The sequence below is a fragment of the Dipodomys spectabilis genome, unplaced genomic scaffold (assembly GCF_019054845.1).
Source record: "Dipodomys spectabilis isolate Male_0828 unplaced genomic scaffold, ASM1905484v1 ptg000069l, whole genome shotgun sequence".
Lineage (NCBI taxonomy): Eukaryota > Metazoa > Chordata > Mammalia > Rodentia > Heteromyidae > Dipodomys > Dipodomys spectabilis.
Genome location: NW_024870746.1, coordinates 26440401 through 26460000, shown reverse-complemented (window position 1 = coordinate 26460000; position 19600 = coordinate 26440401). Strand labels below are relative to the sequence as shown.

Below are 19600 nucleotides of genomic sequence, written 5' to 3'. Positions count from 1 at the left end.
CCTTTCTATACCTCTCACCATGTCTCTTTATTTGCCATATGAGGGTGAGTGGCCTGACTTAACTTGGGCTCCTGGACTTCAGGCCTGAGATCTAAAAGCCAAACCTGGGGGCTGAGGATGTGGCTTATTGGTAGAGCGCTTGACTAGCATGTATGAAGCCCTGGGTTCGATTCCTCAGTACCACATAAACAGAAAAAGCCAGAAGTGGCACTGTAGCTCAAGTGGTAGAGTGCTAGCCTTGAGCACAGAGAGGCTCAGAGACAGTGACCAGGCCCAGAGTTAAAGCCTCAGGACAAAATAAAAAATAAATAAAAATAAAAACCAAAACTGTCCAACCTTTGCCCCAAGGGGAGACATTATCTTTATTATCCTGGTTAGGAAACAAAACAGGGCTTCTCTGGGGAGGGAAGAGAGATCTTATTAAGCTTCAGTATAACTGAAGAGCCCGCCTAGAATCTCTCCAGAGATACTCATTGTCTTTATAAACAAATCTACCCTCTACCCTGAAGGAAGACACTAGTCTAGCTTCTAAACCTGTTTGTTTCTAGACAGCCTCAAAAAGAGAATGCATATTGGTGGGATAAAAAGAAGTAAAACCTTATCTAACATGGGAAGGAATGGTATATATAACTAATACATTTGCCAGGTATCTTAACTAGTTCTTGTAATCCTAGCTGCCCAAGAGGCTGATATATGAGAATCAAGTTGTTCAAAGCCAGCCTGGGCAATAAACTGTGAATTTTTTTGTTGTTGTTTTTGTTGGTCATGGGGCTTGAACTCTGGGCCTGGGTGCTGTCTCTTAGTTCTTGAGCTCAAGGTGAGCGCTCTACCACTTGAGATACAACGCCACTTCCAGTTTTCTAGTGGTTTATTGGAGAAAGGAGTCTCAGGGTCTTTCCTGTCCAGGCTGGCTTTGAGCCGAGATACTCAGATCTCAGCCTCCTGAGAAGCTAGGATTATAGGCATGAGCCACCAGCGCCCAGCTGAAACTGAAATTCTTTTTTTTTTTGGTCCGGTTGTGGGGCCTGAACTCTGGGCCTAGGTGCTGTCCCTCAGCTCTTCAGCTCAAGGCTAGCGCTCTACCACTTGAGCCACAGCGCCACTTCCGGCTTTTTTCTTTTTGCTTATGTGGTGCTGAGGAATCGAACCCAGGGTCTCATGCATGCAAGGCAAGTGCTCTACCACTGAGCCACCTTCCCAGCCCTGAAACTGAAATTCTTATCTCCAATTAATCCCTCAAAATCTGGAAGAAGTGCTATGATTCAAGTGGTAGAGTGCTAGCCCTGAGCAAAAAAAGGGTCAGTGCCAAGGCCTTGAGTCCAAGTCCCGATACCAGCACAAATAAAAAATAGTAGTGTAAGCCAGGCTCCAGCAGCTCATGCCTGTAATCCTACCTACTCAGGAGGCTGAGATCTGAGTATCCCGCAGTTCAAAACCAGCCCAGGCAGGAAAGTCTGTGAGATTCTTATTTCTAATAAACCACAAGAAAACTGGACCGACAAAAAATAATAATAAAATAAAATAAATAGTAGTGTAAGTGCATTAGTTAGAAAGATAGATGCGACCTTAGAACAAACAGAAAACTTGAAAGTAGCTATGTTTGGGAGACAGAACAGGGTGAAGGAAAGGGTGGGTTTTTATTATATGCCTTTGGCTTCTGGTTACTTGGTCTCCACACAGCTAAACCCAATGTATGGTAATGAGGTCTTATTTAGTCTTTCATCAACAGCTTCCATCTTGTGGATTATTCCATTCTCTTTGAGATACCTGTGGTCTTCACACCACACTCTGGTTTTCCTCTGACCTCATCTTGTCATTTTCTGCTGGCTCCTCTTGGGCTTCACCTCCTAATGTTAAATATTCCAGGCTCCATCCCAGGTGCTCTCATGGCTTTATATGCTGAGACATCTCAACTTTTATCACCAGGAGCTCATTTAATTTTTATTTTAATTAGTATTTTTTTCACGCCTATCATCCTAGCTACTCAGAAGGCTGAGATCTGAAGACTCAGAAGGCTGAGATCTGAGGAGCGTGGTTCAAAGCCAGCCTGGGCAGGAAAGTCCGTGAGACTCTTATCTCCAATTAACCACTAGAAAACCAGAAGTGGCCTTGTGACTCAAGTGGTAGAGTGTTAGCCTTGAGCTGAAGAGAGGAGGGACAGTGCACAGGCCCTGAGTTCAAGGGGAAAAAAAAGAAATTTCTGATTAATGGAAGATAAAAGAGTCTCCTGGATTTGTCTGCCTGGGCTTTGTATCTCTATCCTCAGATCTCAGCCTCAGGCATCAGCACCCAGTTTAAAACATTTTTGGGGATAGGATCTCACTATGTAACTCAGGCTGGCCTCAAACTCCTGATCTTCCGTCCTCAACTTCCCAAGTGCTGGGGTTGTAGGCATGCACCACCAAGCCTAACAGAGTCTTATTATTTTAAAGTGGCTCCATCTTGTCAGGAAGGCTGTTGCTTACTCATTAAAGAACAGAGTAGACACTAGACATTCTGGACCAGATAATTGTCAAGGGATGTTCTGTCTATTATTGTCCCTTAGCAGTACCCCCAGCTTCTTTTCACTAGATGTGCATAGCATCCTCCAGTTATTACAATCAAAAATATCTCTAGGCATTGCTCAATGTCCCCTGGGACACAGCATCCCTCCTAGGGGCTGAGAACATTGTTGCAGAGGATCAAAGAACAGGACTGTAGGGAAGCTGGCAAGAAGGAATATATGTGTGAGGGTGGAAGGGGCTGAGAGAGCAAACATTAACGTTCTTTGTTGTCTCTTTTTATTTTGTCTTTGTTCTCGTTTAGGTTATTTAAAACAGCCCAAGTCCTCTGGGAACATGGTGTTTTAGTGTCAGTTGTACCTCTTGTGCATCTCAGGGTGATAAGCTGGGAGGTATTTGGAGAACATGAATGCCTTCTACTGGCACACAAAGAACTCTGGGAATCACTGAGATCAATTGCTCTGTTTCTCTTATTTATTTATTTATTTATTTATTGCCAGTCCCAGGGCTTGAATTCAGGGCCTGAGCACTGTCCCTGAGCTTCTTTTGTTCAAGGCTAGCACTCTATCACTTGAGACACAGCACCACTTCTGGCTTTTTCTGTTTATGTGGTACTGAGGAATGGAACTCAGGGCTTCATGCATGCTAGACAAGCACTCTACCACAAAGCCACATTCCCAGCTCCTCTTTATTTTTTTAGTGTCAGTTGTGGGGCTTGAACTCTGGGCCTGGGAGCTGTCCCTTAACTCTTCAGCTCAAGCTGAGTGCTCTACCACTCCAGATTTCTGGTGGTTAATTGATGATCAGAGTCTCCCAAACTTTCCTGCCTGGGCTGGCTTTGAACTGTGATCCTCAGATGTCAGCCTCCTGAGTAGCTAGGATTACAGGTGTGAGCCACTGGCACCGGGCCTCTTTATATTTATATTTTTATTTATTATTATTTCTTTAATGTGCCAGTACTGGGGCTTGAGCTCAGGGCTTGATTGCTGTGCTGTCCCTTCATTATTTCGACTTAGGCTAGGGTTCTACCACTGGAGCCACAGCCTCTGCTTCTGGTTTTGTGGTAATAACGGTCTCAAGAACTTTCTTTCTGGATGGGAAGGTGGCTCAGTGGTAGAGCACTTGCCTTGCATGCATGAGGCCCTGGGTTTGATTCCTCAGCACCACATAAGCAAAAAGAAAAAAGCCAGAAGTGGCGCTGTGGCTCAAGTGGTAGACCGCTAGCCTTGAGCTAAAGAGCTGAGGGACAGCGCCCAGGCCCAGAGTTCAGGCCTCACGACCGGACCAAAAAAAAAAAAAAAAAAGAACTTTCTTTCCTCATCTAGCTTTGAACCAAGACCCTCAGATCTCAGTCTGTTGAGTAGTTACGATTACAGGAGTAAGCAGTAGTGTACCTTGATCAGTCATTATAAAGGGCAATGGTCTGAATCAAAGCTGAGTTCTTTGTGCCCTTCTGAACACTGTAATATGTTAAGGAATAGGGGCAAGTGAAATTCCAGAGAGCAAGAACAGTGTAGCATGTCTGGTAGCAAATGTGCTGGCTGACATGGGGGCTGGTTACATTACATTCTTTAAAAAAAAAACAAAACAGTCCTGAGGCTGGGAAGGTGGCTCAGTAGAGCGCTTGCCTTGCATGCCTGAGGTCCTGGGTTCAATTGCACAGCACCACATAAACAGAAAAAAAAGCTGGAAGTGGCACTGTGGCTCAAGTGGTAGAGTGCTTGCCTTGAGCTGAAGAGCTGAGGGATAGCGCCCAGGCCCAGAGTTCAGGCCCCACAACCAGACCCCAAAAAAAATTTTTTTAAATTAAAATAAATAAATAAATAAATAAAACCAGTCTTGGGGCTTGAACTCAGAGCCTGGGCACTGTTCCTAAGCTTCTTTTGCTCAAGGCTAGCACTCTACCACTTGAGCCACAGCCCCACTTCCGGCCTTTTCTGTGTATGTGGTACTGAGAAATGGAACCCATGTTTCATGCATGCTTGGCAAGCACTCCCAGCCCCCGAGAGTAATTTTGAATAGCATTTCCTTTCAGTCTTCAGGAGTCCCAGATTGAATAGTTTCTTATAGCCTCACTATACTCATCAGAAGTTCTTAACCAATTTCTGGGTTTATTTTTTCAATCCTGTAGATTCCATTGCCAAACCCAATCCTTCTAGAAACACCATTCAGCCCTCTAATTCTCTTTTTCTGTCCATACTTTGATCTGCCTGATCAGGAGCAAAGATTCCTGAGGTGCTAATACCAGAAGCTGTATACAGCTCAGTTCCTCCACAGAATCTTCTTCATAAAATACCCTCTGGTCCAGATTTCCTTTCACCAGTGGCCCAAGCAGGGTATACTGGGTGCAGTGCATGGGCTCCTCTGTGAGGCCAGAGCCCAGTAGAACATGCGCCTTCTGTAAGTGGTACATCCCATTTTCCTCAGAGCCTGTCAGCACTGCTACCCGCAGGATCTTGTGGGGTTTATCCAGAATCACTGTCAAGAAGTTTCCTTCCCAAACTTCCACACCAATGAAGTGGTCCTGGTTCAGAATATAAGCATAATAAGGCATATAAGAAACTGCTGGGATCATATTGGAGACCACAACTCCAACAGGATTGTCTGGATTCCTGAAGACCACTGCCTGCTCCACAGGAAAGCACGCTCTTTCAGACTCTAGATAACCAGTCAGTCGGTAGAAAATGGATGAACTGAAGTGAATTGGGACATTTTGATTCAAGAGTAGCCGGAATTCAGAAAGGAGCAGGTGGGTGGGCGTGTCCATGGGGAAGAGGAAGAAGAAAGAGATGAGGCGGGACAAGTCACTGGTGTGGAAGACTCTCCCAGAGACACTCAGCATGGAGAACTCCAGGATCACCCAAGACAGGTCTTCCCAGGCTGCTAACGTCCTGTAGATGGTAGACACAAAGCCGGAGGTACAATAAACATTATCTTCCAGCAACAGGAAGTAATCAGACAGGTTGTTTGCGAAGTTCATGAGGAGGGCAAAATCTGCTCTCTGCTTGGAGTAAAGCTCGCCACACGGTGAGCCATCATCCACTGTCCTCACAAGGGAACCACGGAGAAGACCATGGACCACGAGCAGTTCCTGGGCCTCAATGAACCATGTGAAGAGGTTTGAAATCTTGGCAACTGTTTGGCTGAGCCACTGGGGGTCAGAGTCTGACAGGAGGACCAGCACGAGAGGATGCTCCAGTTCATATTTTGAAGAAGCTTGGAACAGGGACTTTAGGGTGTCCAGGAGGTAGTTGCCATGGGAACGCTGCACTGAGGCAATCCCCACAGTCAGCAGCTCTGGGTGGGAAGAGGAAGAAGAACAAGATAGGATGATAAAAAGGGCCTCTTCCCCCAAAGGCTGGTCCTGGAGCCCAATTCACATCTCTTTCTCCCCAGAAGAGGCTGAGAAATTAATATGTGATCTGAAGCTGGCAAGTGGTTTCATTTTGATCAGCACTTTGAAAAGCTGGTGAGGGGGTGCTACCAATGACAAGACTGGGAAATAGAGCTGTGGTTCAAGTGGGAGAGTACCAGCCTGGAGCAAAAAAGCTAAGGGACAATGTCTGGGTCTTGAGTTCAAGTCTCAGCACCAGAAAACCAACCAACCAACCGACTAAAACCCAACAAGGCTCTATCTTACCTGGGAAACACCACTTTGTAGTAAAGGCAAAATTTTCTGGCTTGGCAAATTAGCTTTATCTTGACCTTCAGAGTTATCTCAGCTAGCATACATCACCCCAACCTGTATTAGAAGGGTCTCAGGCTGGGAAGGTGGCTCAGTGGTAGAGCATTTGCCTTGCATGCCTGAGGCCCTGAGTTCGATTCCTCAGTACCACATAAGCAAAAAGAAAAAAGCCAGAAGTGGCGCTGTGGCTCAAGTAGTAGAGCGCTAACCTTGAGCTGAAGAGCTGAGGGACAGCGCCCAGGCCCAGAGTTCAGGCCCCACGACTGGACCAAAAAAAAAAATTACGGAAGTGGCGCTGTAGCTCAAGTGGTAGAGCGCTCGCCTTGAGCTGAAGAGCTGAGGGACAGCGCCCAGGCCCAGAGTTCAAGCCCCACGACCGACAAAAAAAAAAAAAAAGAAGGGTCTCATGGACTCCTGTAAGTCCCAGGGTCTAGCAGGCCAATGCACCTCCCCTTTCCCCCTTTAACCCACACTTTTTGCTCTCCCTCCCCTGGGTTCCTATCCTATCTTCACCTTGCAGGGGACCTGTCATGATGGCTCTATCACTTGGCCACTGATGGGAGGAAAATGCATTCTGCACCCAGTTCTGATCCTTGATCATCAGAGCATCTTCTTTTCCCTTCTTTGTTGCCAATTCACTCCCAAATGCTCTCTTTGATCTCCTCCTTTTTTTTTTTTGTCAGTTGTGGGGCTTGAACTCAGAGCGTGGGCACTGTCCCTGAGCTCTTTTGCTCAAGGCTAGCACTGTATCATGTGGAACCACAGCTTCACTTCTAGTTTTCTAGTAGTTCGTTGGAGATTAATCTCATGGACTTTCCTGCCCTGGCTGGCTTTGAACCATGATCCTCAGATCTCAGTCTCCTGAGTAGCTCGCCACCAGTGCCAGGCTTTCCTTCCCCTTTCTTATGGAAAAACATCCTTCAGCCTTTGCTACCTGAAGTTTCTCTCCCACTTACTCACTCTTCCTCCAGGGAGGGGCTCCAGCCAGGAGGGTGTAGTTAGCATGTTTGAAAAGGGGGAAGGTTTTCTGCATCTCCTTGAAGGCATCCAGATGGTTCTTGATTTCAGAGTTCATTTGTTCCTGAATTATCTGCCCAATTATTTTCTCCTTTTCCTTTTGAGGATAAGATAGATACATGTCACATGGAGGGGATGCCCAGGTCCTCTGGAGACAGTTGAGGAGCATATCCCCCTTATAGTGAGCCCCAGGACCCAGTGTGAGTGTCTGCCCTTAGCTATCTGCTTTCTCCATCTCATCCTGAGAGCACACTAAGCTGTCTGGTAGAGGCCAGGAAACCATGGGCCTAAAACAGGGCAGTGTGCTTGTCTTGTGTGAAGTGACTGGAAAGGACCAAGGCTCACATAGAGTGAGGAATCACTTGATCTGCTTTATTGCACATGTCATTTTTCTTTTTTTGCCAGTCCCAGGACTTGAACTCAGGCCCGGGCACTGTGCCTGAGCCTCTCTATGCTCAAAGCTAAATTCTACTACTTGAACAACAGCACCACTTTGAGCTTTTTCTGTTTATGTGGTACTGAAGAATGGAACCCAGGGTTTAATGCATGCTAGGCAAGCACTGTACCACTGAGCCACATTCCCAGCCCTTGCACATGTCATTTCTTGGCCATCATCATGTGACTCAGGATGGGCCTGTGCTGGGATCTGGGAGAGGTGCTAGAGGCAGGAAATGTGAAGGCTGTGCTCTTGCTCAGTGTAATTACACACCTCTGTATCACTTCTCCCTGTGCCAACCTGTTCTTGCACAATGTGCATCCCAAAGCCTCAGCCTGGCTGTGTGGGTTTCCATCCCAGGGAGTTTCCTTCTAGTTCTTTAGGTGAGGAAGGGGAAGTGTATCACCTGCCCCTAGGACCCCTGGCAAAAGAGGTGGCAGCAGATAGGGGGTTTATCTGCTGTCCTGCAATTAGCATGGTCCTGTGGAAATGTCTTGCCCTCTTTATGCTACTATGTTCACTCCTTAGATCCTATCATTGTAAGTCTGGGACATTTCTCTCTTCTCAAATACTCAGTATCTGAATTGGACCTCTGGATATAAGCTCAGCATGCTTTCCATGGTCGCTGTCTTTTGAGGCAGGTACTGTTTTTTTTGTTTTTGTTTTGGTTGGTTATGGGGCTTGAACTCTGGGCTTGGGCGCTATCCCTGCACTCTTAAGCTCAAGGCAAGCGCTCTACCACTTGAGCCACAGCGCCACTCCTGGTTTTCGTGTGTGTGTGTGTGTGTGTGTGTGTGTGTGTGTGTGTGTGTGTTTTGGGGTCCAGTTGCGGGGCCTGAACTCTGGGCCTGGGTGCTGTCCCTCAGCTCTTCAGCTCAAGGTTAGCGCTCTATCACTTGAGCCACAGTGCCACTTCTGGCTTTTTTCTTTTTTGCTTATGTGGTGCTGAGGAATCGAACCCAGGGCCTCATGCATGCAAGGCAAGTGCTCTACCACTGAGCCACCTTCCCAGCCCCTTCTAGTGGTTTTTATTGGAGATAAGAGTCTCATGGACTTTCCTGCCCAGGTTGGCTTTGAACTGTGATCCTCAGATCTCAGCCTCCTGAGTAGCTAGGATTACAGGGGTGAGCCACTGGTGCCCGGCAGGTACTGGGTTTTAAGTCAGGGCTTCTTCTTTTTATTTTGTGTGTTTGATGCAAGTACTGGGGTGGGAGCTCATGGCCTGGGCAATGTCCCTGAGCTTCTTTTGCTCAAGACTAGCGCTCTACCACTTGAGTGATAGCACCATTTCTGACTTTTTGTGTTACTGAGGAATTGAACTTGACTTCATGCATGCTAGGCGAGCATTCTATCAGTAAGCCACACTCCTAGCCCGTGGCTTCTTGCTCTTGTTTGACTTTTTCCAAGCAAGGGTAGTGCTCTAGCATTTGACCACACCTTCACTTCTAGCTTTTTTGGTGCCCATTCTTGGCTTTGAGCAGAGATCTTCAAATCTCACTTTCTGGCCAGGTGCTGGTGGCTTCCGCCTGTTATCCTAGCTACTCAGGAGGCTGAGATGTGAGGATCACAGTTCAAAGCTAGCCTGGGCAGGAAAGTCCATGAGACTTTTATCTCCAATTAACTACTAGAAAACCAGAAATGGCGCTTGTGGCTCAAGTGGTAGAGTGCTTGCCTTGAGCTGAAGAGCTGAGGAATGGCGCCTAGGCCCAGAGTTCAAGCCCCACAACCAACAAAAACGAAACAAATCTCATTTCCTGAGGAGTTAGGATTATAAACATGAGCCACGGGTTAGCTAAGAATGCCTTATTATCTAAGTGCTGGCAAAGTAGTCCAACACCCACTGAAACTACTCACCAGTACACTGTGCTCTGCAGTCTTGTTGACCTTTTGCAGGAAGACTCCGAGGGCTACCAAGGATGCAGTAACTAGGATGCTTCGCCACCGGAACTGGTGCAGGGTGCTCAGCCAGCAGCAGCTGTGCAGACATATAAGCAACACTGAATCCTGAGCAGATTCAGAGAGTCTGGGGTTTATTCTTCCACCCTGAAACCAGCTGCGCACCTCCAACGAGTCGTAAGCTTACCTTTTGCTGTCAGATCTTCTCTTCCCACTATGCAGAGCCATCTAAGGAAATAAAAAGGTCAAAGGCTTTGATTTTGTTCAGCTTTGGATGTGTTGCCAAGAAGAAGAAACTGAATGTTTGATGTTAATAATACTCCTCAACTTTCATGTTCAGCTAGTCTCTGAGTACATTCTATTGATTAATAAATTAGGCTTATGGGGCTGGGAATGTGGCTTAGTGGTAGAGTGCTTGCCTAGACTGCATGAAGCCCTGGGTTCGATTCTTCAGTACCACATACACAGAAAAAGCTGATAGTGGCACTGTGGCCTGGTAGTGCGCTAGCCTTGAGCAAAAGAAGCTCAAGGACAGTGCCCAGGCCCTGAGTTCAAAGCCCCAGGACTGGCAAAAAAATTCTTTAAAAAATTAGGCGTTAGGCTAGGTGTGGTGCTTCACATCTATAATACTATCTGGGAGTCCAGAATCAGGAGGATTAAAGTTTGCGGCCAGCCTACAAAAAACTATCAGGACCTCACCTCACCAAATAAGCTGTTGAGGAGGATGAATATGGTTGAAGGAGTGTTTGTAATTATGAAAATAGACCAGTGAAACCCATTGAAGTTGTTCTGGGAAGGGGGCAGGGTAAGTGATGGCTTGAGATTGATTGGAATGCATTGTGAACATGTGTGGAAAGGTACAATTAACTCTACCACCCTGCATAACTATTTTATAATGTAAGCTATACGGGGACATAGGTAGAATGATTGCAGTACCAGACTGGCCTAGGTGAAAAGCAAGCCCCTAGCTGAAAAAACAAAAACGTAAGCCTCCCCAAAACTAAAACAGCTGGAGGCATGGTTTACAAAGGTTCTGAGTCCAAACTCCAGTAATGCCTAAAAATTGAAAACAAAACCACGAGCACTAGACATAAGTAAATAATAATAATAAATTGGATCTTGTCTTTGAGTTCCATACTCACTTTTATATAGTTCCTTTCTAGGATTATGATGGCAGGCAGACCTAGGAGATTTGGATAGAATCAGAAGGACCAAGGGACAAACTTGTTGGTGCATCTCCCTTGTGGTCTTGTAAGGATGGAAATCCTAGACCAGACATTTTGATCATGTCCACATCTTTACCATGATTGGCTTATCCACTGAAGTCTTTGAGAGCTGGAGGATTTTTCCGAGCAGCAATGGTATCCAACACAGAGGAGAAAAACTTTATTATTGAGAGGCAGGGCCCGGACTGGCTCCTCTGAAGCAGCTGAGTGTAGTCACCTCGCCCAGGAGACTCCACTCCACCTGGCAACCATTGTTTCCCCTGAATGGGGCTGCTGCCTACTGGGGTCTCAAGCACCTGCTTCTGAGGGGGGGGATGGGGGGGGGGAAACAAGGTTTAAAAACCAGCTTTCCAGTCTTCATTCGGGCATTTCCTGTCAGAGCAACCATGGGGGTTCTGAGGGCTTGTAGGGAATCATTGCTGCTCTGTCCCCTGGCAGTTGTCACTCTGAGCAACTTGGTGTGTCTTCTCAAAGTCACCACAGAGCAGTCCTCAGAGGTCTAGTTGTTGTGTTGTTTTTGTTTTTCCCAGTCCTGGGGCTTGAACTCAGGACCTGGGCGCTGTCCCTGAGCCTCTTTGTGCTCAAGGCTAGCGCTCTACCACTTGAGCCCCAGCACCACTTCTGGCTTTTTCTGAGTAGTTTATAGGTGATATGAATCTCATGGACTTTTCTGCCTGGGCTGGTTTTGGACCATGATCCTCAGATCTCAGCCTCCTGAGTAGATAGATTATAGACATGAGCCATGGGTGCCCATCTAATTATCCCTTGGGCCTAAAAATGTGTGGTGTCCTCTGTGGTTTTTCTTTCTCCCTTTTTATCTGTTCTATTTAATTTTTGAGCTTGTATGTCTAATATTTTCTCTTGTTGAATAATTTTACTTATAACTATTTTTCTGACAAGTTAAGAATTATATGGAGCTGGGCACTGGTGGCTCACCCCTGTAATCCTAACTACTGAGGAGGCTGAGATCTGAGGATTGCCATTCAAAGTCAGCCTGAGCAGAAAAATCTGTGAGACTCTTATCTCCAATGAACCACCAGGAAATTGGAAGTGGCACTGTGGCTTAAAGTGGTAGAGAGCTAGCCTTGAGCTGAAGAGCTCAGGGACAGTGCTCAGGCCCAGAGTTCAAGCCCTACAATGGACCAAAACAAAACAAAGATATGAGCTGTGCACCCATGGCTCATATCTCTAATTCCAATTACTCAGAAAGTTGAGATCTAAGGATCATGAGTCAAAACCAGCAGAGGCAGGAAAGCCTATGAGACTCTTATCTCCAATAAACCACCAAAAAGCCAGAAGTGGAGCTGTGGCTTAAGTGGTAGGGCACCAGCTTTGAGTGAAAAATCTAAGGGACAGTGCCTAGGCCCTGAGTTCAAACCCCAGTACACACACACACACACACACACACACACACACACACACACACACACACAACCTTGAGAGAATCAAGCAAAAGAAATGTCCTTGTTAATTTCAAAACTTTAATATTTTGTTAACTTTGCAGACCACCTTCAGCCTAATCCCTCCAAGAACCCCCAGTGACTTTTCCATATATGATTAAATTTTACTTAGTCCAAAGGTTAATGTTTCTATCAGTCCTGAGGGCAGAACAGCTGTCACAAGTGATCTTACATACTTCACCTTCCTCCCAGACTCTTTGGACAACACCTGCTGATTCAGGATGCTGTTTATAGTATGCCCAACATGATGTAGTCTCCACAGGCAGAGCTCTGATTAACGGAATCTACCTGACCCCTCTTACGATTGATTCTCCTCTTTTAGTTCAGAGTCAGCACTTGAACTCGGGCAATATGGCAGGTGTTCAAAACCACAATTAGATGGCTGTCAGCCTTTGCTTCTTTGATGTAAAGGAAATTCCTAGTTGTAGGCATTCATGAGAACAGAGTCTTTGATGATGTTCAGGTTAGTGTAGATGGGGTTGCTCTGATAGCCAGTGTTGTTTTCCTCAGTCTTTTTGTTATTGTTGTTATTGGTCATGGGGCTTGAACTCTGGGCCTGGGCGCCATCCCTCAGTTCTTCATCTCAAAGCAAGCGCTCTACCACTTGGGCCACAGTGCCACTTCCTGTTTTCTGGTGGTTAATTGGAGATAAAGAGTTTCACAGGCTTTCCTGCCCAGGCTAGCTTTGTATGGCAATCCTCAGATCTCAGCCTCCCGAGTATCTAGGATTATAGGCGTGAGCCACTGGCCCATGACTTCCTCTAATTCTTTATCTTGAGGTAATTGACTTTGCCTTCAAAGAGGAGAAATTTCCTGTATGCTAGAAGAGGGAGGGGAAAAATTGGATCAGTTTTTTGCTGTGTGAGGTCATGAAAGTGGGAGAGAAAGTCAGCACAAGGCATTTCTTGATATAAGAGAAGGAGGGGCTGGGAACGTGGCTTAGTGGTAGAGTGCTTGTGTAGCATGCATGAAGCCCTGAGTCCGATTCCTCAGTTACCACATAAACAGAAAAAGCCATAGTGGCACTGTGTCTCAAGTGGTAGAGTGCTAGCCCCAAGCAAAAGAAGCTCAGGGACAGTGCCTAGACCCTGAGTTCAAGCTCAGGGCCTGGTTAAAGAGGGGATGGGGGAAGAAGGAAATGAACAAAGTAAGGGAAGTCTCTAGTGTGAAAGAGTTTTCCGATGAAGGCTGAGAACTCCTTAACCATCCACAATTTGTTTTCCTGGGCAGACGGTATGGTAGCAATCTGTGTGACAAATGTAGGGACACATTTCATGTCATCTTCAATCATCAGAAAATAGTCTGCATGGTTGACCACAAAGTTCATGAGGAATGCATACTCTATGTTCTGCCTGGAATGAAAGGCCACATAAGCTGGGGTGTTAGTCAAGCCAAGTTTCTTAAGGTTCTTCAAAGGAAGACAGCTTTGAAGAGGAGTATTGATCATAACTAACTGTGGCCTGGATATGTACTTTAGAGAGCTTTGAGATATTGGAGATCAGTAGGTCAAGCCATTTGGGCCCAGGGTCTACCACGTGCTCCAGAACCATGGTATGTTTCTACTTGAAAGAGGAAGAAGCAGGGGCTGGGAAGGTGGCTCAGTGGTAGAGCACTTGCCTTGCATGCTTGAGGCCCTGGGTTCGATTCCTCAGCACCACATAAGCAAAAAGAAAAAAGCCGGAAGTGGCACTGTGGCTCAAGTGGTAGAGTGCTAGCCTTGAGCTGAAGAGCTGAGGGACAGTGCCCAGGCCCAGAGTTCAGGCCCCCCAAAAAAAAGGAAAAGAAAAAAAAAAAAGAAAGAGGAAGAAGAAGAGAGACAGCAGAGTTTCCAGGAGATAGATCCCTCAGCGGGCACTGCACTGCACTGATGGAGTCCCGATGGTCCGCAGCTCTAGGATTGGGGAGAAAAAAAGGGCCTGGATTATTATTATTGTTATTGTTATTATTATTATTACTACCAGTCCTGGGGCTTGAACTCAGCCTGGGCACTGTCCCTGAGCTTCTTTTGCTCAAGACTAGCACTCTACCACTTGAGCCACAGTGCACTTCCAGCTTTTTCTGTTTATGAGGTACTGAGGAAGCGAACCCAGGACTTCATGCATGCTAGGCAAGCACTCTACCACTAAGCCACATTCTCAGCCCTTATTTAGCTTTTAAGTATCATTTATAAGAACACTAGAAAACTCTATTCTTTCCCTCTTCTCTTAATTCCATCTTCTCCTTCCTCTGTCCTCTTCCCTCCACCTCGACCCCCCACTCCTTTCTGGCTTTTTGTCATTAATTGGAGATGAGTCTTACAGATTTTCCTGCCTGGCTGACTTTGAACCAGGATCCTCAGATATCAACCTCCTGAGTAGTTAGGATTACAGGTGTGACCTACTGGTGCCTGGCCCTTCCCCCTTTTAAAAAGGGGAATACTGGGGTTTTAACCCAGGGCCTTGTGCTTGCTAGGTAGATTCTCTACCACTTGAGCCATGGACAAAGAATCAGATAATACAGAGAAATTTCATTGACAAGTACTACCAAGAATTTGAGGACATGTAAAAGCACACAATTATGTTTAACTGCCTATTTTTTTAGCATGGGGGGGAGGGGAGGGGGAGGGGCAGGGTCTGTCTCTGTATGGCCCAGGCTGCTCTGAAACTTGCTACTAGCCCAGGTTGGCTTGAACTCTCAACCGTCCTGCCTCAGCTCTCAAGTGCTGAGATTTAGAGTCTAAACATACACCACTGTGCTGAACTTGCAGTGCCTATTTTAACAGAATATATTTTCTTTGTAGAACAGTGTAGGAGGAACAGCTGCTAGTGGCTTTTTGGATTTAACAAGGTGGCGTTCACCATTTATAGCTCAATATCACTAGTCATCAGGGAATTGTAAGTTTAAAAAAAAAAAAAAACCACCCACCCACAGTGAGCACTACTTCATACCCACTAGGTTGGCTGTAAAAAGAAAGATGGGCAATAACAAGCTTTGGTGAGGATATAGAGGAAGTGGAGCCGCCTACACTGCTGCTGGGGATGTAAAATGGTTCAGTCACTGGTAAACATCATGGCAGTTCTTAAAAAAGTGAGACGTTACCACCACATGCAGCTGAGGGCCTGTGGCTTATGCCTGTAATCCTAGTTACTCAGTAGGTTGAGATTTGAGGATGGTGGTTTGAAGTCAGTCCAAATCCAAAAGACTCTTATGTCCAATTAACTGGCAAAAAACTGGAAGTGCCCAAATGTTCACAAACAAGACCACACTCAAGCTACCAGCACAACTATGTTTATTGCAGCCTTATTTACCATAGCTAAGATATGGAACCAACCCGGATGCTCCTCAGTAGATGAATGGATCAAGAAAATGTGGTATATATACACAATGGAATTCTATACCTCCATCAGAAAGAATGACATTGCCCTATTTGTTAGGAAATGGAAAGACTTGGAAAAAATTATATTAAGTGAAGTAAGCCAGGCCCAAAGAAACATAGGTCCCATGGTTTCCCTTATTTGCAATAACTAGTATATGTCTGAGTCAAGCAGAAAAGGTCAGATAAGTTGATGTTAGCGAAATGAACCCTAATATGTATTCAAATGTTTTTTTTATGCGATTGTTTCTAACACATTTATAAGATTATTTCTTTGTTGCTTTGTTCTTTGTTCTTTTGTTGCTTTGTTGTTATAAGATTATTTCTTTGTCCCTCCCCCACGTTATAACCCCTGCTTTCACTGTATTTGATGTTGGTATAATTTGTGGAGGGGAAGGGAAAAAACAAATCGTTTAAATAGGGATACAAATTGTTTAAATAGATGTAAGAGTCATCATGTCAAAAAAGAACTTTACAACTTTGGTGGGGGTGGGGAGGAGGGTTGGGTGGGGGACCGGAGGAGGATGGGATGGGAAGGGGAAACAAAGGAGGAGGCTACAATGCTTGCAACCCCTCCGTACAGTATTTTCACAATAAAAAAAATTCAAAAAACAAAACAAAACTGGAAGTGAGCCAGGCACTGGTGGTTCATGCCTGTAATCCCAGCTACTCAGGAGTCTGAGATCTGAGGATTGTGGTCTGAATCTAGCCAGGACAGAAAGTCTGTAAGACTCTCATCTCCAATAAACTACTCAGAAAAAGCTAGAAGCAGCACTTTGGCTCAAATGGTAGAGCATAAACCTTGAGCAGAAGCAGCTCAGGCTCCATGTATGCTAGGCAAGCAGACACATTCCCAGTCCTACAAATAGTATCTTCCACTGCTTGAAATACTGCTCTAATCACATGGCTCTTCTGCTCAAAAAGCAAAATCACAGTGAATAGTAGAGGCGTGGCTTAAGTGGTAGAGTACCAACCATGAGTGAAAAAGAACAAGAGTTTGAAGTTCTGAGTTTAAATTCCAGTTACTGTGTGCGTGTGCACGCGCACGCACACACGCATGTGCACACACACACACACACACACACACATATCCCAAGACAAATAAAACCCCAAACCAATAACCCACAATGAGAGTATAAAAAAGAGGACCTAAGGCATGGTTCAAGTGGTAGACCACTAACCTTGAGCAAAAAAGCACAAGGCCAAGCCGAGCACTGGTAGCTCATAGCTATAATCCTAGCTACTCAGGGGGTTGAGCTCTGAGGATTGAAGTCTGAAGCCAGACTGGGCAGGAAGGTCTGTGAGACTCTTATCTCCAATTAACTACCAGAAAACTGGAAGTGGCACTATGGCTGAAAATGGTAGAGTGCTAGCCTTGAGTGATAAAGCTCAGGGATAGTACCCAGGCCCTGAGTTCAAGCCCCAGGACTGACAAAAATGCATAAGGTCCTGAGTTCTCCAATATTGGCACAAGAAAAAGGGAAGAAAGAGGAGGAGGAGAAAGAGGAAGATAAAGAGGAAGAGGAGCTTCAGTATTGACAAAGGAAGAAGGGAAGGAAAGAGGAGGAGGAGAAGGAGGAAGAGAAAGAGGAAGAGGAGGAAGAGACTTAGAAAATGCAGCTGGGCTGCCTTGGAGTTCAGTGAACAAGTGAGTTTTGAAGCTGGAGTTTGGAAATGCAGGAAATGACTAGATAGTGAGGAGAAAGCCATGCAGGCAATCTGTTCTTATTGATCATGGAAGTAGAAGGGAACCGTGTCTGGTATATCAGTGTCTTCAGAACATTTGGAAATTAGGGAAAGGAGCCAGTAAATGGGAAAAATTTTTATTTCTGTAATTTCTGTGTTCAGTTTTACAGAATCAAAGTTAAATTTTGTTAGGCCTTAGTCTCCTCCAGATCGTGCCATGAGGCTCTACTGCCTCCATGTGGTAGAGGCTGCCCACAAGTTGTAGTAAAGGCCAGATGGTTAACATTTTAGACCTTGAGGGGTCAGTGGTGTTTGTCAACTATCCCTGTAGAGCAAAGGTAGTCTATGGTTCTTGGCTCTACCTGGATTCTGGTCGGTCCACTCTTCTGGTTCATGATTAGAAGATATGGCTAAGAAAGTCACTGATGAGCGCAGAAGTGGCTGAATTAGAACAACCTTAACCAGCCACAATGGAATCCCCTGGTGAAAGTACACACCAACTTGACCAGGAAAAGAATCCCCAAGTACAAAGACCAGCTCAGGTCCACAAGATTCTGCAAATCACCATGAGAAAAACTCGTGTGCAAGAAGATCCTAAGACTCTAGGACAATCCCCAGGAAAATCCAGAGGAGAATCTACTAGTGGCTGCTGACTCACTGGATCTCCTGCTATTGATAGATTATTCCAATAGCACAGTTCCAGGACCTGAAGCCATCCTTGGAGATGATTGATCAGATTTATTTGTTTATGGAAGTATTAAGGTTTGAACTCCAAGCTGTGTAAGCTTGAGACATGCCCATAACTAGATCTATCGGCTTAAATGAATCTTATGAAAGTAGTATGTAGCCATAGATAAAACGTAAACAGAGCTGTCCATGTTCCAGTAGGATTTTATTTACAAAAACAGGTAGGGGTCAGATTTGGTCTGAAGGCAATGATTTTGCTGATGCTTGATTTAAACCAGAGGTTTCAATATATAGGCTGAATACTTAGGTGATGTTTCATTTTTTAAATGCAGGAATATTTAATGATGTAGTTGTGTGGCCAAGTCACTGTACTTTATAAAATTTCACAGGGAGATGGTTGTGCAGTATTGATTCAGATGACTGTGCTCCTCATTGTTTGTTTGTTTGTTTTTTTGGGTCCAGTAGTGGGGCCTGAACTTGGCCTGGGTGCTGTCCCTCAGCTCTTCAGCTCAAGGCTGGCGCTCTACTACTTGAGCCACAGCGCCACTTCCGGCTTTTTTCTTTTTGGTTATGTGGTGCTGAGGAATCGAACTCAGGGCCTCATGCATGCAAGGCAGGTGCTCTACCACTGAGCCACCTTCCCAGCCCCTGTGCTCCTCATTGTTAAGCAGAACTGACTGAGTACTTTTTATGCACCAGCTGTGGGGCTCAAAGCTTTTTAGATATGTTCTCTTTTAGTCCTCACAGTCCTATGAACTGGGCATCATTAGTATGCACATCATATGGATTAAGAAACTTAATTTTGAGCCGGGCGCTGGTGGCTCACGCCTGTAATCCTAGCTACTCAGGAGGCTGAGACCTGAGGATCACGGTTCAAAGCCAGCCAAGGCAGCAAACTCTGTGAAACTCTTATCTCCAATAAACCACCAGAAAACGGGAAGTGGTGCTGTAGCTCAAGTGGTAAGGCACTAGCCTTGAGCTGAAGAGCTGAGGGGCAGCGCTAAGGCCCAGAGTTCAAGGCCCACAACCGACAAAAGAAAAAAAAAAGAAACTCAATTTTTGGGGAGATTATATGATTTTTCTAGTTTGGGTAGCTATTGACAGGGCTTTTCAGTCATGATTCATATTAGGCATCCACCACCAATGCTTGAATTTCCATGAGGTGATTCTTTATGTTATTAATATTATTAACTGAAAAATGCTCAGCTTCCACTTGAACTACTCAGAAAAAGCTGTAAGTGGTGCTGTGGCTCAAGTGGTAGAGTGCTAGCCTTGAACACAAAGAGGCTCAGGGACAGCATCCAGGCCCTGAGTTCAAGCCCTAGGACTGGCAAAAACAAAAACAAAAACAAAAAACTCACAAGCTCTTCTCCCCAGATAAAACCAATATACTTTTTCTAGTGCCACTGAAGTCTTATTCTGCATCAAATTCTTCTCATATGCAATCTATAGTTTTGGCAAATTGTAGAAACTCATTGTTTAAGCCCCTTTCATTTATTTCTGCCTTAGATATTTTTCCCATTGTAGCCACTGTCTACACACTGATTGGGGATATTAATCCCTTTTTGGGTTATTAATGTTAATCAAAGGCAAAGGCCTTTTTGAAGTGATGTAGGATAGTAGTTTTAGATATTTCTTCAGCTTGAACCTGACT

The 19600-nt window shown here is 45.4% G+C and overlaps 1 protein-coding gene across 1 annotated transcript; it reads right to left on the bottom strand.

Annotated features, from left to right (window-relative positions):
• Window positions 1-4677: 4677 nt before the first annotated feature.
• Window positions 4678-9763, bottom strand: LOC122109490 (alpha-1,3-mannosyl-glycoprotein 4-beta-N-acetylglucosaminyltransferase-like protein MGAT4E). Its single transcript, XM_042681922.1, has 4 exons — window positions 9723-9763; window positions 9494-9614; window positions 7147-7351; window positions 4678-5798 (listed from the first exon to the last, which is right to left on the bottom strand). Exons 1-4 carry the CDS (start codon window positions 9761-9763, stop codon window positions 4678-4680), a joined length of 1488 nt encoding a protein of 495 aa, XP_042537856.1.
• Between the last annotated feature and the right edge of the window lie 9837 nt (window positions 9764-19600).